Source organism: Lissotriton helveticus, chromosome 3_1 (assembly GCF_964261635.1).
Source record: "Lissotriton helveticus chromosome 3_1, aLisHel1.1, whole genome shotgun sequence".
NCBI classification, from domain to species: Eukaryota; Metazoa; Chordata; class Amphibia; order Caudata; family Salamandridae; genus Lissotriton; species Lissotriton helveticus.
In genome coordinates, this window is record NC_136061.1 from 583,928,916 (window position 1) to 583,945,764 (window position 16,849).

Consider the following 16,849-nt stretch of genomic DNA (forward strand, 5'->3'; position numbering starts at 1 on the left):
TGACGGCTAAATTGCGTGTTTTATATCAACAGGTCCACAACACCTTGCCTCCGGTCTCTGAGACACCGGGTCACTCCATTGACCCCGGTTCCTGGGTGCTTGTCCGCAACTTTCAAAGAACAAGAAACGACCAGCCCAGATGGACCGGGCCTCACCTCGTCCTCCTGTCTACAAGGTCGGCTGTTAGGGTGGAGGGGAAGGCCAATTGGGTCCACGGGATGCATTGTAAGAAGATACCCTTCCCTCTGCCACACGACCAATGGGTCCAGAAAGGAGGCACTGACTCAGAGCGCACAACTGATGAACGTGTAAAAGAAGCTAACCCTGATTGTGAAAGTGAGAACATTTTTCAAGAAACTGTGCCACCACCAGAACAATTGAACTCTGTGGAACCTGAACTACTATTTCTGGACCAGACAGTACCCGGGAAAAGACGCTACAATTTACGACCAAGAAAAACAGACTAAAGTAAAAGTGATTTCTTTTATGATCCGAGAGAAAAACCTGTGGACTAATAAAAAAATGTGTTTTTTCCCCAAAATCCTATTTTTGAAAGTGCAGATCTCCCATATAGGTAACTTGCTTATGTTTGTTTTTTTCGAACCGCCATCCGGGTTCCGCTGCTAGGGTCGCGGTTGATTAAAGACTTTTGGGTGCAGCTGACGACGTTAGGTCGCTGGTTCTGGTTGGTCCAAGGGAGTTGCCCTAGACTGACGGAAGCATCCTTTAGCAGAGGCAACCCACCACCGCGGGCAGCACCTTAGAGAGGATGGAGTTTCCTGATGTGGAGAGGCCTGCCAAACAAATGAACTTTAAGCAGAGACTTTTTAACACGATGACGAAGAAAAGTTTTATAATAATGTGTATTTTTATGCTATTCAGCGTAATGGTCTTTTTGATAAGCTATGTTTTATTCTCTTTTCATGTGACATTTGCGCCCACTACATCACCCATACCTCCTCCTACTGTTTCCTCTCATTCTTTCCACCCTCTGCCTGACCACGAATCAAATAGGAGATTAGAGTTCATTAATAACTCCTTCGTTCAGTTATTACACCAACACCAACTTGTAATGAACACAACTAACTGTTGGGTGTGTGGTCTCATGCCTCACACAACGGACAAAGGTATCCCCTATTTGGTCCTGCCATTTAGTCACAATGGATCAGTATGGGCATATAGGACAATGTTCATATATGCACGAGAAATCCAACCCCTACGTTCTGTAAAAGACAACCTCAAGACTAGCGCCCTAGTCAAAGGTATAGTTGACATGATCAAGGAAGTAACTTCTTACGAAGATACCCCGGATGATGAGATACTTGCATATGTAGGTTGGAACGTGACCGGATATGGCACTACATTAAGTGAGAAACATCAAGCCAAGAGATCGTCCCCTATCTGGATCGTACCCCATCAAGGTCACCTGTGTCTGCAAGGTATTGGCAAGAATCCCAGAGCTCAGCTAGGGAAGAGTGTCTGTACAGAAACGTATGTTTTTGGATCTCAGACTTCCCCTGCGTTTTTAGCCGCTAAGGGTACTTATTTCATCTGCCATGATAGAGCCTATACATGGTTGCCCCCTGACTTCTCGGGCTCATGTTTTGTTTCATTCCTGTTACCTCCCACCTACACAGCAGCGGCGGATTACCATCGGACAAGGGTAGTTAGAGGTGTTTTGAGTAAAGAAGACACTGCAGGTCAAGAATTTGGTGACTTTGCAATGGGTTTTCTGCCGTTCTGGGGAGCCATGGCTAACAGCAGGAACATAAGGCAATTGACAAGGGTAGTTGAATCCACCGTGACTGAAACTGCTGGTGCCCTTAGTAACCTGACTGCTGAGCTCCAGTCGGATCGACTTATGACCCTTCAGAACCGGGTCACTTTGGATGTAATACTTGCGGACCGAGGTGGAGTATGCAAATTGATCCAGTCCAGTTGTTGCATTTTCATCCCAGATAATGCTCCAACAGTGTACAGGGCCATCTCCAAACTACATAAGATTTCCGAATCTATTCATGTGGATAAAGGAGATTGGTCGTTAATGGGATGGTTCTGGGAACTGATATCTGCCTGGGGATGGAAAATTCTGATGGTCATTGGGATGGTCTTAGCCATTCTTTTCCTGTTCTGTCTATGCATACAGTGTGCTCCTGCAATATGTGGCCTCTGTGCTACATCATGTGTAAGGAAGCCTGTGTCAAGAAATGAACTCAGCACTAGAATGATGTTACAGCAACATCTCAATGACTTTAGGAATATAGATCTGGACTCAGACTAACATGAGGATAGATTAATTGCCTATGTAAGGGCAAAAGGAGGGTCTGTGGTTCTGAAAATCTGGATTCATATAATAGTACTGGACTCGAGAATAAAAACTTCGTCGAAATAGGACGAATTTGGTATCAAAAGACCGAGAATGACGAGTACATCATGTACATGCATTTTCGGCGTATTCGAGTGACGATTCCACCTCGAAATCGTCATTTACATTCTGAACCCTTAGCTCCCATTTACATGTTGCCCTTTACATAGGCCTTAATCCAGTTGAATTTGATTCCACAAGGACACATACTCCTTAATCGACTTCTCCCTGACCTCAGTACAAGTTAGAACCATTGCCCCAGGCCGAACTCGTTAGGTCAGTTCCCTCCCAGTGGCCGAGCAAGATAGCATCTAGGCTCAACCGGCCATAAAACCATTTGAGCACGCACACCTGCCATATCTCGCTCACATCTTTTTCTCCACTCCTTTTCTTTACTTGCTTTATGATGGGGAGGTGACCGTTTTTATTGGGGGTCCAGCGATATCTGATGAAATGTTGGGCCTTGCCGGATGATTTGTTATGGGCAGCACGACATGAAATATGTACATGTCATCATGACTCTGCTTTTCTTTTGTAACCAGTAACTATAAATGAAATACCACGAATTCAAGGAATGTTTTGCCCAAGGCTAAAAATCATGTATAAAGAGAGAAGCCTGACTTCGTGAAAGTGTGCAGTCTCCTGAGAATATACCCGTATTGTACTTCTAGGACCCTGTTACCTTGGTTGCAGCCAATAAACTAATCTTTGACTTCACCTCGAAGACTCTGAGTTTCTGTAGGTCTGACTCAGGAGAACCCGAGGTCTCTGGGTGTTGATTCCCTGACACCGCTGGGTTACCGGTTCTGTGCCGGTTCTTAAAAACCCAGTACCTCACAGGTCCGAACAGTGAAACGGGGTCTTGATTCTATGATTGAGGATGTCAGAAGTTAAAGTCTGTGTTGATTTCTGTGTACCCCCTACAATCAGGTGCAACCAACTCTAGGTCCCAACAGTGGAACGGTGTCTTGATCCCACAATGGACAATGTCCGATATTATCTGCAGCTTGGTTTTGATAGAACTCCATCAGTTGAGGTGCATCACAATCTGTGATTCCGCAGCACACTGCTGTACAGGATTATTGAGATTTGTTGACTGTAGTCGCTGGTCTACACTGCAGTACAGCAGATCCAAACAGTGAAACGGGGTCTTGATTCTATGACTGAGGATGTCAGAAGTTAAAGTCTGTGATGATTTCCGCTAACCCCCTCCGACCAGGTGCAACTAACTCTAGGTCCCAACAGTGGAACGGTGTCTTGATCCCACAATGGAAGATGTCTGATATTACCTGTTGCTTAGTTTTTACAGAATTTCCTCTGTTGAGGTGCATCAGTCTCTGTGCTTGCTTAGCTAACTGTTGCACTTGATTATTGTGCTTGGTTGACACCAGTCGGTGCTGAACACCACCGTACAGCAAGTCCAAACAGTGAAACTGGGTCTTGATTCTATGATTGAGGTTGTCAGAAGTTAAAGTCTGTGTTGATTTCTGTGTAACCCCTCCGATCAGGTGCAACAAACTCTAGGTCCCAACAGTGAATGGTGTCTTGCCCACAATGGACGATGTCCGATATTATCTGCCGCTTGCTTTTGATAGAACTCCGTCCATTGAGGTGCATCACATGCTGTAATTCCGTAGCACACTGCTGTACAGGATTATTGGGCTTTGTTGACTGTAGTCGCTGGACTACACAGCGGTACAGCAGATCCGAACAGTGAAACGGGGTCTTGATTCTATGATTGAGGATGTCAAAAGTTAAAGTCTGTGATGATTTCTGTTTACCCCCTCCGATCAGGTGCAACTAACTCTAGGTCCCAACAGTGGAACGGTGTCTTGATCCCACAATGGAAGATGGCCGATAATACTTGCTGCTTGGTTTTCATAGAACTGCCTCCATTGAGGTGCAACAGACTCTGTGCCTGCGTAGCTAACTGCTGCACATGATTATTGTCCTTGGTTGACACCAGTCGGTGGAGTACACCACGGTACAGCAGGTCCGAACAGTGATTGAGGATGTCATAAGTTAAAGATTGTGTTGATTTCTGTGTACCCCCTCTGATCAGGTGCAACCAACTCCGTGCTTTCGAATCCTACGGTACGTGGCTATGAGGCGTTAATGACCACTGCCTCTGGTCAACACTGCAGTTAGCAGGGTTTAGGGAGTTCTTTCCCTCTTTGTTGTTTTGTCCCCAGGTCCGGACATAGTCAGTTCATCAATACCACTGACCACTGGTTGGTCAATTGGAGTATTCTTTTGTGATATATACTTCTCAGGGAGGACGTACTCCGGTTACTGATAAACCTCTCTCACCCTCTAGGTATTGGAATATCTCCAAGAACCTTTTTGTGTTTACATAGTGTAGACTGTGGACAGATGAAATCGCAATTCAAATTGTTTTGATTTATTTATTGCAGAGTTTTCTGTAATTTATGTTGTATTTTGTGAAGAGGCAGTGAGAAAAAGTATTCATGGTTGTGTGTGTGAGTACTGTCTTCAATTAACACTGCAGACACAGTGTTCACAATTCAGATCGAGTCGCTATTGTAGATGACGCAGTTCTGTAGGAAGAGACATTGCTCAAGTGTGCTCTGTCTGCACCACTCATATGCATCATTGCAGGCTCCGCACACGGTCTTCATGGCTTCGCGGATTGAAAACTGTGAAGCTCAAGTCAATGCCACGTGGCTGTGGGCCCTTGCTGAACGCTCTCTCTGGCCAACACTGCAGACAGAAGTGTTCAGATTTGAGATTGAGTTGGTATTGTAGATGACACAGTCCTGTAGAAAAAGTTATTGTTCCAGAGCGTTCTGTCCGCACAGGCATACGCATCATTGCAGGCTCCGCACATGGTTTTTTTGGATCACTGAAATATTATCGACGGTCACATTATCGACTAGCAATAATATCGTTGAATAATTATCGACTACAAAAATATCGACTTTGTATGCTTATTACACAAAATACAAAAATATCGACTAAAAAATATCGAGTATTTAGAATATCGAGTACATAAATATCGTCTTATTAAATATCGACTACTAATATATCGTTGTTCATGAAATTACACCTAACACTACAAAAATATCGACTAATAAAATATAGAGTACAAAAATATCGTTTCTAAACAAATATCGAGTTATTTTTTGTACCCTTTCATGTCTAAAATACCATATTAATGGTCTATAAAAGTCATTGCTCTATACAAAAAACATTTTACATATAATACCTGTGACTTTTATAACATTACTATTTATCATCATTTGCTATACATTATATTAAATGTGTTCTATCATTTTAAAAAGAATCTTTACATGTAACTAAAATTGTCATAATATTTTTACACTTTCACATGTATTTAATTTAACAACTAACCTGCTTTAATGCGGAAAGCACCACATACCACCATTCTCACATCAACAAACACACCAATTAACATAAAAAAATTCAAACTAGCCTATACAATCATTCCTTTCATCCTACAACCAATCAAATCCAAGCACACAAAATACACATACTATAAAAGGGATAAATGCATTCTACCATTTGCTGCTGCTAACTCCATAGAAAGAAGATGCCAACACTCTGAAGATTTTGTTCCTGAACAAACATCTTTAAAGATCCAGCTCACTAGCTAATCATTCAAGTAAGTTACATTCCATTATTTAAAAATCTAAAATAGTAGTCTATTATTTTACTTATATCTCCTAACTCTTCCACTTATTTAATTTTTATCTCCTCCTACTTTTCTGATAGAAACTACTACAAAAAAATTCCTAATACATGCTCCTATTTCTTCCCCTGCAAAATAAGATAGTAAGTATATATTAATGGTCTGTTATACAACAACAGCTGTTTTTAAACATTATTTCACAAGATTCATACTTAATTTAAAACATTTTATTCACAGATATTCAGCGATTTTCCGATTTCAACACTACAAATGTATAGAACTACACTAATTAAACATGTAAGTATATATGTTTTTGTTAGTAAACAACCAATATTCAAAATGCTATTTTCTAAACAACATATCTTGCATATTACATCTTCCCTACAGATCCAATAAAAACATCCTACATCAACTATACCAAAAGACAAGACTACCCTTGTAAAAAATGTAAGTATACTTCAATTTGTCTAAAACTTCATATAAAAACAAGAACTATGGGGTCCATTAGGATGTCGGGCGGTGGCACTACCGAAACGATGGCGGGGCGGAAAAACAGCTTTTTCCGCCCGCTAGCAGTGGAAATCACGTCCGCCACATTAGGATATGTAAACACAGGTCATTTCCCGTCCGCCGCGGAGCGCCTCGCTCCGCCATCAAGGTGCGCCCGCCACCGCGGCGGCTGCAGCCAATCGAGACCCTCCGCCGCGGTCGATGACGTCCGCCCCGCTCGACAAATTAGGATGGGCCAAACAAGCTGACGCACCGCACCGGAGACACCGCACAGCTCTAGCAGGCGGAAAGTCTACAGCGGAGCACGCACGCCGAGATCCGACATGAACCCCATGGACCCAGCCCTCCACATGCATCCGGTCATGTACCTGCTGCAACACTATCGCCAGATGGGCCGCCGCGGACGCCGCCGCAGGTACGTCACTACACATATACACCACACAACACACATGCCGACACAGGTCCCAAGCACCACACTGGCATCCTGCTGGGGGGCACAACACATCCACATGGGCACCCACACATCACCCACCTCAGAACAAGGCACCCCACGGCATCCGGAACACACAACGTCGGCCAACCTGCAGCAACGTCACGGTCACGGACACGTCACCGCCGCGGTCAACACATGCGCACAATGCAGAAGGCAGGGCAACACCAAGGCATGGACACATTCCAAACATCACAGCGACACACCACCCCGACCAACACTGCACACCACCCGAAGTAGTCACAGGCCAGGTGCCAATCCCGTGCACCCCCTTGCACATCAACAAGCACTGTAACAACAAGCACAATACACACACACTGCGACACACAACCAGGGACAAAGGCACAGCAGGATTGCCTGACAACGGACACACAACACCAGTGCACTCCCCACAGCCCACACAATTGTATACAAACATCCACACAGGGCAAGACAAAACATACAACAGGCATACAACTCCTGCCTGACACATGTGTGTCTCACACCATACAGGGGCACACATACATACACTACAAACTAACACCCTTCACACTGCACACCTCTGCCACACACATGCCATGTAAGCCATGCCACCAGGACCAAGGGCCAACACAAGACGACCATACACATACACGCCAGGGCACACAGAAAGGGAAACACACACCTCATCACATCATAAACATCTACTACACCACAGCACAGCTGCACACCCTGTGCTGCCAGTGTCCCCCAAGGTGACCTGTGAACAGTGTATGCAGCAATAGCAATTCACCCACACAAAAACTGCATGGCCTGCCAAATAACCATCACAGAGTACAACATCAGCAGGGCCACAATGGACTGAAGAACCTGTCCCCCTGTCTAAAAATCATATGGCCACATAGAACCTTGCAATGGTGATGTACAAAATAGACCATGGAACTCAGTCAAACAAGAAAATGACTTTAATCAGTAAGGAGAGAGAGAAAACACACCATAATGTACTGTATTTATTCACATATTGCACAGATGTAACTACACAACATAAGTAGACAACAGCAACTCTCAAAATCATGTGCAAATGCCATAGACTATGCACTGGTGAATCACAATCGGGAAGTGCAAAGTCCTTGGCAGGGCAGGGTACAGCACATCAGAGCAACAGGCCCAGAGTCCCTGGCAGGGGAGAGCACATCAGAGCAACAGGCCCAGAGTCCTTGGCAGGGGAGAGCACATCAGAGCAACAGGCCCAGAGTCCCTGGCAGGGGAGAGCACATCAGAGCAACAGGCCCAGAGTCCCTGGCAGGGGAGAGCACATCAGAGCAACAGGCCCAGTGTCCTTGGCAGGGGAGAGCACATCAGAGCAACAGGCCCAGTGTCCTTGGCAGGGGAGAGCACATCAGAGCAACAGGCCCAGTGTCCTTGGCAGGGGAGAGCACATCAGAGCAACAGGCCCAGTGTCCTTGGCAGGGGAGAGCACATCAGAGCAACAGGCCCAGTGTCCTTGGCAGGGCAGGGTACAGCACATCAGAGCAACAGGCCCAGAGTCCTTGGCAGGGGAGAGCACATCAGAGCAACAGGCCCAGAGTCCCTGGCAGGGGAGAGCACATCAGAGCAACAGGCCCAGAGTCCCTGGCAGGGGAGAGCACATCAGAGCAACAGGCCCAGTGTCCTTGGCAGGGCAGGGTACAGCACATCAGAGCAACAGGCCCAGAGTCCCTGGCAGGGGAGAGCACATCAGAGCAACAGGCCCAGTGTCCTTGGCAGGGCAGGGTACAGCACATCAGAGCAACAGGCCCAGAGTCCTTGGCAGGGGAGAGCACATCAGAGCAACAGGCCCAGAGTCCCTGGCAGGGGAGAGCACATCAGAGCAACAGGCCCAGTGTCCTTGGCAGGGCAGGGTACAGCACATCAGAGCAACAGGCCCAGAGTCCTTGGCAGGGGAGAGCACATCAGAGCAACAGGCCCAGAGTCCCTGGCAGGGGAGAGCACATCAGAGCAACAGGCCCAGGAACACACCCACATCGCTAACAATGGTGTACTGTAGCACACCTATGTGTGGCACAGGCGTCTGAGGGTGTTGACAACTCACTCCTGGCTGTCATGTGGAGTGGAACCTGGCTGTGTGTCAGGGACTGCAGGTCGACTTGACTGGTGTGACAGAGGGACATGTGGTGTGGCTATAACAGAGGGCCTGCAAGGTGGAGGGCTGTGCGGACCAGGTGGCACCGTGGCACGTGGAGGTGGAGTCATGCACGCCCTTGACACAGTGTGGGTGGGAGAGGTTGGAGGGGTGCCCTTCCACTTCTTTGGAATATGAATTTGCTTCCCTGTCATGGGGTTGATGGGAAGTGGCGTTGACACCACCTGCACACCCCCCAACTGTTCCACTTCAGGGGCAGAGACTGCCACTCCCTCTGGAGAAGTGCTTGATCCTGCAGTACGCTTGTGCTGGCTACGCCTCCGGACCACTTTAGCCTCTCTGGAAGGTGTACCCCCCACAGTGACCACCTTCCCACTTACCCCAGGGATGGCCACTACACTGCCCTCCTGTCCCTTCTTGCCAGGGATGGCCACTACACTGCCCTCCTGTCCCTTCTTGCCAGGGATGGCCACTACACTGCCCTCCTGTCCCTTCTTGCCAGGGATGGCCACTACACTGCCCTCCTGTCCCTTCTTGCCAGGGATGGCCACTACACTGCCCTCCTGTCCCTTCTTGCCAGGGATGGCCACTACACTGCCCTCCTGTCCCTTCTTGCCAGGGATGGCCACTACACTGCCCTCCTGTCCCTTCTTGCCAGGGATGGCCACTACACTGCCCTCCTGTCCCTTCTTGCCAGGGATGGCCACTACACTGCCCTCCTGTCCCTTCTTGCCAGGGATGGCCACTACACTGCCCTTCTTTGCCACAATGACTGGGCTGGTCACAACAGGGCTTCCCTCCACCTGCCTCGATGTACTTTGTTCTTGGGTTGATGTGGTAGGTGGGTGTGTCCCTGTGTTCACCCCAGGTGTAGTCATGACATCCCACACATCCTCTGTGGGCATAGCAGAGTCAATATCTGGTGATGGCTCAGCAGCATGTGAGCCTGATGTCTGACACAATGTTCTTCTGGCCTTGCTCTTCTGTGACTTCACCTTGTCTGTGCATATTGGGGGGTCCCTGCCCTTCTTTGGGGATGGAGTCTGTGGACGGGATTGTTTGCTTTGGGTCTGAGCTGTGCTCCTAGTGTTGTAACGTTTACTTGATGTATGTCCCAAGTGCTCACTGTCATCTGATGTGGCCACTGACTGGGTGGACGTCACAGGCACCTGAGCTGCAAAGGGGGCATGTTGGAGGGCTGACGTCACTGTACCTGACAATGACAGGAGTGTACGATGTAGGCCACCCACGTCAGAGTGTATGCCCTCCATGAATGCCAGAACCTGCCCTATTTTGTAATCGTGGGCACTGAAGGCATTCAGCAGGGCGGTCTGGCCCACGCAAAGTTGCCGCAGGAGCTCTACGCACTCTGCACTGAGGGCAGCAGGGGGGACAGGTGCAGGTGCTGCGGTGCCATGTGTGAATGTCACACGTCCCCTCTTAGTGACACGGATACGGCCAGCCCCAGAGGAAGTGGATGGGAGGCTGGGCAGTGGCCGTTGGTAGTCAGATGCAGCAGCAGAGTCCCCATCCCCTGTGGCTGCTAACAGGGACTCATCCCCCCTGCCATCAGATGAAGTGGTACTCTGTGTCTCAGCCACAGATTCCTCATGCATACTCCTGTCACCCTCAGTAGCGCTGGTGTGGTCAGTGTCACTTTGCTCCATCTCACCCTGCTCTGCTGCCGCTGTCGTGCTGGTCTCCCCACCACTTTCAGGATCATGTTCCGCCGTGGTGTCTTCCGAATCTGCATTAGTGACAGAAACATGGTTGTATAAGTGTCATAGTCTGGTCACACGATATCAGAGCAATGCAGCACATGAGAGGCCTATAGCTACATGGTAACCACCACACCCTCAAATCATTGTGCTGCTACACACCAGTTACACCACAACTGTGCCTGTCATGCGGACAAACAGGCAGGAGTGGACCAATGTCGATGACACACAGCACTACACCCTGCCCATGGATGGTGTTCCCCTAGCCCATATGGACCTGCCCCACGGACATGATGTAGCCACAACTAACATCACCACTTCCAGAGCCTAAAGGGATCCAGAGGGGAATACACACACCTGTTTTGTCTACACATGCCACATTGTCAAATAGGCCATTACAATCACCATGTGCCAATGTGGGTTCACATTGTTGTCAGATGTGTGGGCCACTACCATGCAGGTGCATGCAAAGTAGACTGACATGCTGTAACACTCATTAAGTGGACACAGCTGTACAGCATAATAGGGACTACACCCACCATCACAAAGAAGAGTGACCATGTGGACAACAAAATATATGTCAAGGACTGAAAACTGCAGCCAGGAGCTGCAGAGTAAGGCCATGGTGGGCCAATGCCTCATACAGACACACATCACAGTTGCCACTCACATCACATATCACAGCATGGCAGCACACGCACATCACATGTGTCACCGCAGACACAGGCACTCTACACATGCATCCACTCCCAGACAAACTCTCCCTCCCCGGATACTCACCATCGCTGTCTTGCTGCTGAAGCCCCTTCAGACGTGCATCCAGGTCTGGATAGGTCACTGCCAGTATGCGTGCCATCAGCGGAGTCATGGTGCGGCGTGCCACACGCCCTGTGCGTGGTACCATCCCCAACTTCATCTCTGCCACTTGCTTAGCCAGCCGGCTGATGTCGTCCCACCTCTTGTGACAGTGTGTGTGTCGTCTGTTTGATACCCCCAGGGCTCGCACCTTTGCTGCTATGGCCCTCCAGACAGCCTTACGTTGGTGTACTTTGAGCTGCAGGTATGAGAGTAAAGAAGGACTAATGAACATTTACACATTGTCATATGTCAGCATCTATCAGTACAGCAGCCAGACACTGAATCTGGACGCACAGTGACCCCCCTCCCTCCAGAACTGGGGGTACCCTCACAAGGCCACTCTGCATGGCATAAACATTAGTGAATGCATGCACACATTGAGCTTCGTAGTCTCCATGATTATCACACTGAAGAATGATGATTCAACACAAATGCATCGACAGCACTGTGTAAATCATAAATTGTACAGGGCATTGATGTGGCATATCCACTAATCAGTGTGCAGCAACTGTAGCATGTAAGTTGGCTGATGGACAAACTTTGGAAGGGCAGCCACTGAACCTACTCTGTGGGGCACACTGACTATGACTACAGGGGCACCCTGAAATTACATCACAAGCGGACACTGTCCAACCAGCTACAAGGCAAACAACCGTTGGTCATGTCTGCCCCAAAAAGTAGCACATCCCACTCACACATACAAGTATTGGCCTAGGACAGAGTCATAATGCAAAACACACACTCCCACCACCTGCAAACATCTTGTCTGTCAGTGTTTGTCAGCACCACACATCCAAAATAACATACAGCTGCATCATGAATACACGTCTGACACCACCCTGCCCTACTGCTCCCTACATGGTGACTTACCACGACATTGGGGCCACCAAACAGCCGTGGGTACTGTGCCAGCACCTCGTTCACAAGGACATCCAGCTCCTCACTCGTGAATGGACTGGCACGGATCTTATCTGTTCTTGACATCCCTGTGGATATGGCAGACCTGTGGCGGAAGTGAGTTGTGAGGTGTCCCAGGCAGCAGGCTCTGTGTGCAGCAGGAGAGGGTCCCAGGCAGCAGCAGGAGAGGGTCCCAGGCAGCAGGCTCTGTGTGCAGCAGGAGAGGGTCCCAGGCAGCAGGCTCTGTGTGCAGCAGGAGAGGGTCCCAGGCAGCAGCAGGAGAGGGTCCCAGGCAGCAGGCTCTGTGTGCAGCAGGAGAGGGTCCCAGGCAGCAGGCTCTGTGTGCAGCAGGAGAGGGTCCCAGGCAGCAGCAGGAGAGGGTCCCAGGCAGCAGGCTCTGTGTGCAGCAGGAGAGGGTCCCAGGCAGCAGGCTCTGTGTGCAGCAGGAGAGGGTCCCAGGCAGCAGCAGGAGAGGGTCCCAGGCAGCAGGCTCTGTGTGCAGCAGGAGAGGGTCCCAGGCAGCAGGCTCTGTGTGCAGCAGGAGAGGGTCCCAGGCAGCAGCAGGAGAGGGTCCCAGGCAGCAGGCTCTGTGTGCAGCAGGAGAGGGTCCCAGACAGCAGCAGGAGAGGGTCCCAGGCAGCAGCAGGAGAGGGTCCCAGGCAGCAGGCTCTGTGAGCAGTGGGAATGTGTGGCTCACTCCCACAGATTTATAGGCCCATGGGGTCGTTAGGAAGCTGATAAGGTGCTACAATTGGTTGTCTGGGTCAGCCTTATTCAAAAGCATCCAATGACCGGCTCCGCGGCGGCGGCGCGCCGCTTCCGCATTATTCAAATCTGCATCATGCCACATTGAACACCCATGCCATTGGCTGTATGCAATGCACCATGGCGGTGACGCACCGCGGGTGTCCGGGGTGCGCTACCGCGATGGTGCATCATTCAAAAGCATCCAATGACCGGCTCCGCGGCGGCGGCGCGCCGCTTCCGCATTATTCAAATCTGCATCATGCCACATTGAACACCCATGCCATTGGCTGTATGCAATGCACCATGGCGGTGACGCTCCGCCGGGGACCGGCGGTAGGTACCGCGACTGATGCGGCGGAGCCTAGCCAGCGGCATGGACACCAGTCCATGTGCCAATGGGTACCATGGCTGGGTAGATGGTGGTGCTGGGGTCACACCGCCGGGGACCGGCGGTAGGTACCGCGACTGATGCGGCGGAGCCTAGCCAGCGGCATGGACACCAGTCCATGTGCCAATGGGTACCATGGCTGGGTAGATGGTGGTGCTGGGGTCACACCGCCGGGGACCGGCGGTAGGTACCGCGACTGATGCGGCGGAGCCTAGCCAGCGGCATGGACACCAGTCCATGTGCCAATGGCTACCTTGGCTGGGTAGATGGTGGTGCTGGGGTCACACCGCCAGGGACTGGCGCTAGGTTCTGGCATTTTCGTACACATTGCTGTGTATGTCAATCATGGACAATGTATAAGTGCCATGCAGCTACATGGTGTAGGGCACATCATTGTACACACGATGCCACAGAGCCATTGCATCCACAGGAGGACGCACGTTCAGTCTGAGCCACTTTAGCATGTGTTTGTGCCATTTTAGTAAGGCTTTTGATGGGTGCTGATAATTGTCAGACGTCAGGTGCTCTACATAGATGTAGTGAGGTTTAATGTGTTGTTGGTCAGTGCAGACCTTGACCAGGCTGGTGGCACTGCATTGTATCGTACCTGACTTGTGCATTCAGAACTGATCATGCACACAACCAGAAGTGTCCCTGCTATTGTGATCATTGTGTTGATGAATGCTTCCACAATGTACATGATGCATTGAGGTCTGGCAGGTACGGCAGATGGGTATGACAGACATGTTAAGTCACATTAGATTTGTGGCTCTTGTAGCTCCATGTCTGCGCATGTCACTCGTTTAATCATTGTATCCACATTATTGTCACTTGGGTATTGTCACTGGAGAGGCCTGCCCTCTGTGTGTAGCTATTGGGCAGCCATGTAACCAGATGTGCCATGCAGCTTTCTGGCCATTGTTTTTTACCCATTACATTATTGATGTTTTGTGCTATGGCCATCTCATGATGCTTGTCATTGACCTATTGTTTTTAATCCTAAACTAGGAGGAGGCCAAATCTCCTACGTCAGGTGATTGTGCTTGAGGACATGGAGAATGAGGCAATCATCAGGAAATTCCGGTTGGACAGACCGACATTGAAGATCTTGTGTGATCTATTGGAGCCCCACCTGCAGCCTCGCCGTCACTATCCTACGGCATTCACACCCGCCCACAAGGTAATGGCAGCACTACACTTCTTTGCGACTGGTTCCTTCCAGGAGACCGTGGCTAACGCTGGGGGAATGTCGCAGCCCATGTTCAGCATGGTGCTGAGGGATGTACTCGAGGCCATGATGATCTATCGGAATCGCTACATCCATTTCCCCCGGGGACGTGAATTGGCTGCCGTTAAGGGGGACTTCTATCCACTTGGGCACATCCCACATGTAGTCGGTGCGATAGATTGCACCCATGTGGCTCTGGTGGCACCGCAGGCGACGGAGCACATTTTTCGAAACCGGAAACACTACCACTCCATGAATGTGCAGGTGGTGTGCCTTGCAGACATGACAATTTCACATGTGTGTGCTAAGTATCCCGGTTCGGCACATGACTCTTTCATCATGAGGAACAGCATGGTGCCACGGATGATGGAGAATCTGCATCCCGAACGTGCCTGGATTGTGGGTGAGTTACACAACTGCTATCGCGTGCTGTGTGTCACTGCCTTTACTGTGGCCGTACAACATTGCAATGTGTATTTTTTATTCACAGGGGACTCGGCTTATCCCAGTAGGCCATGGCTGTTGAGCCCACTCCGAAATCCCCAGACACCTGCAGAGATCCGCTACAATGAGGCCCATGGCAGGACACGACGGGTAATTGAACGTACTTTTGGGCTGCTGAAGGCAAGGTTCCGGTGCCTTGACAGGACTGGAGGCGCACTTGCATACTCGCCTGGGAAGGTGTGCAAGATCGTTGTGGCATGCTGTATGCTACACAACCTGGCCATCCACAAGGGGGTCCCCCTGCTCCTGGATGACGGTGAGGAACCAAGGCCACAACCTGCTCAGGGACCTGAATCCAGTGATGAGGAGAGTGGAGAGGAGGAAGGAGTTGACCAACGGCAGCAGCTAATCCAACGCTACTTCACTTGAAGGTGTGTGACGAGTTACAACGTCTACATAGTCTAGTGTCTTAGCTTATGTTGTGAATGGTTATGCGCAGATGTTCCCAATAGCCACATGTTCTGTCACCTATGTATGGGATTGTTGGAATGGACGTTACGTCCGGAGATGTATTATGGACGGCATTACAGCATTTCAGATAGACACTGTGTAGGGTACCTGTGATAATTAGGATATTTGTGGATCAGTGATCTGTGTGTGTTGCCACGATGAGACCAGTGACTGTAGTTCTGTTGTGTCTCCCTAGGTTCTCCAGCATGTTCCTGCCCTGCATACTGTACATCATGTTTACATATCATGGACATAATCATCATTGTAAATTATGCACTAAAGAATTCACTACACAAAATCTGGATTGTAAGGTATTTTATTTACGGGGTGGACATGTGAATTGTGCGTGAATATTTACAGGAAGGTGGGGAATGAGCAGTGAGTTGACAGTCATGGTCGCTGAGATGCAAGAGTAGACACCACATGAATGTGGTGACCCAGTCCAACAGACAGGTGCCATTGCCAAGGCAATGTGGGGAAAGATAGTCCAAAAGAGTCAATGCAGTTGGGGAGAGGGTTGTCTTCAAGGCTGGCTCCGTGACTGGCGTGTGGCAGGTGCTTGGCTTCCAGAGACTCCCAGGCTCTTCTTTGGACGCCCCCTAGATCTTTTTGGCGGTGGGGGGCCTGCTGAATGGCCAGCGGCGTCAGAGGACTCGCCCCTCTCTGTTGGCGCAGGGGAGGATGGTGGACTGTCATCCTGCTGCACAACAGGAGGGGATGGCGGTGATGGTTGGGACACAGGCCTGTCCCTCTGCAACGCCACTTGCTGGCCCATGAGGTCCACCATCTGTCCCATGTGGTTATTGATGGACCTCATCAGCAGGATGAGCTCCCTGAAAAATTCGTCCGACCGGCCACTTTGTCCCTGGACCTCTTGATAGGCATCCACAACTCTGGTGAAGTGGTCCAGGGATGGTGTCCAC

At 49.7% G+C, this 16,849-nt stretch overlaps 1 protein-coding gene across 1 annotated transcript in view; it reads right to left on the reverse strand.

Moving 5' to 3' along the window:
* Positions 1 to 12,791, reverse strand: part of LOC144823462 (uncharacterized) — a 57,041-nt gene extending 44,250 nt beyond the window's left edge. The window contains exons 1-2 of the mRNA XM_078681994.1: positions 11,635 to 12,791; positions 9,954 to 10,883 (exon numbers count right to left, since the gene is read on the reverse strand). Of these exons, the coding sequence (XP_078538120.1) occupies positions 9,954 to 10,883; positions 11,635 to 11,944 (1,240 nt within the window). The 5' untranslated portion in view covers positions 11,945 to 12,791. The remainder of the gene's footprint in view (positions 1 to 9,953; positions 10,884 to 11,634) is intronic.
* Positions 12,792 to 16,849: the final 4,058 nt, after the last annotated feature.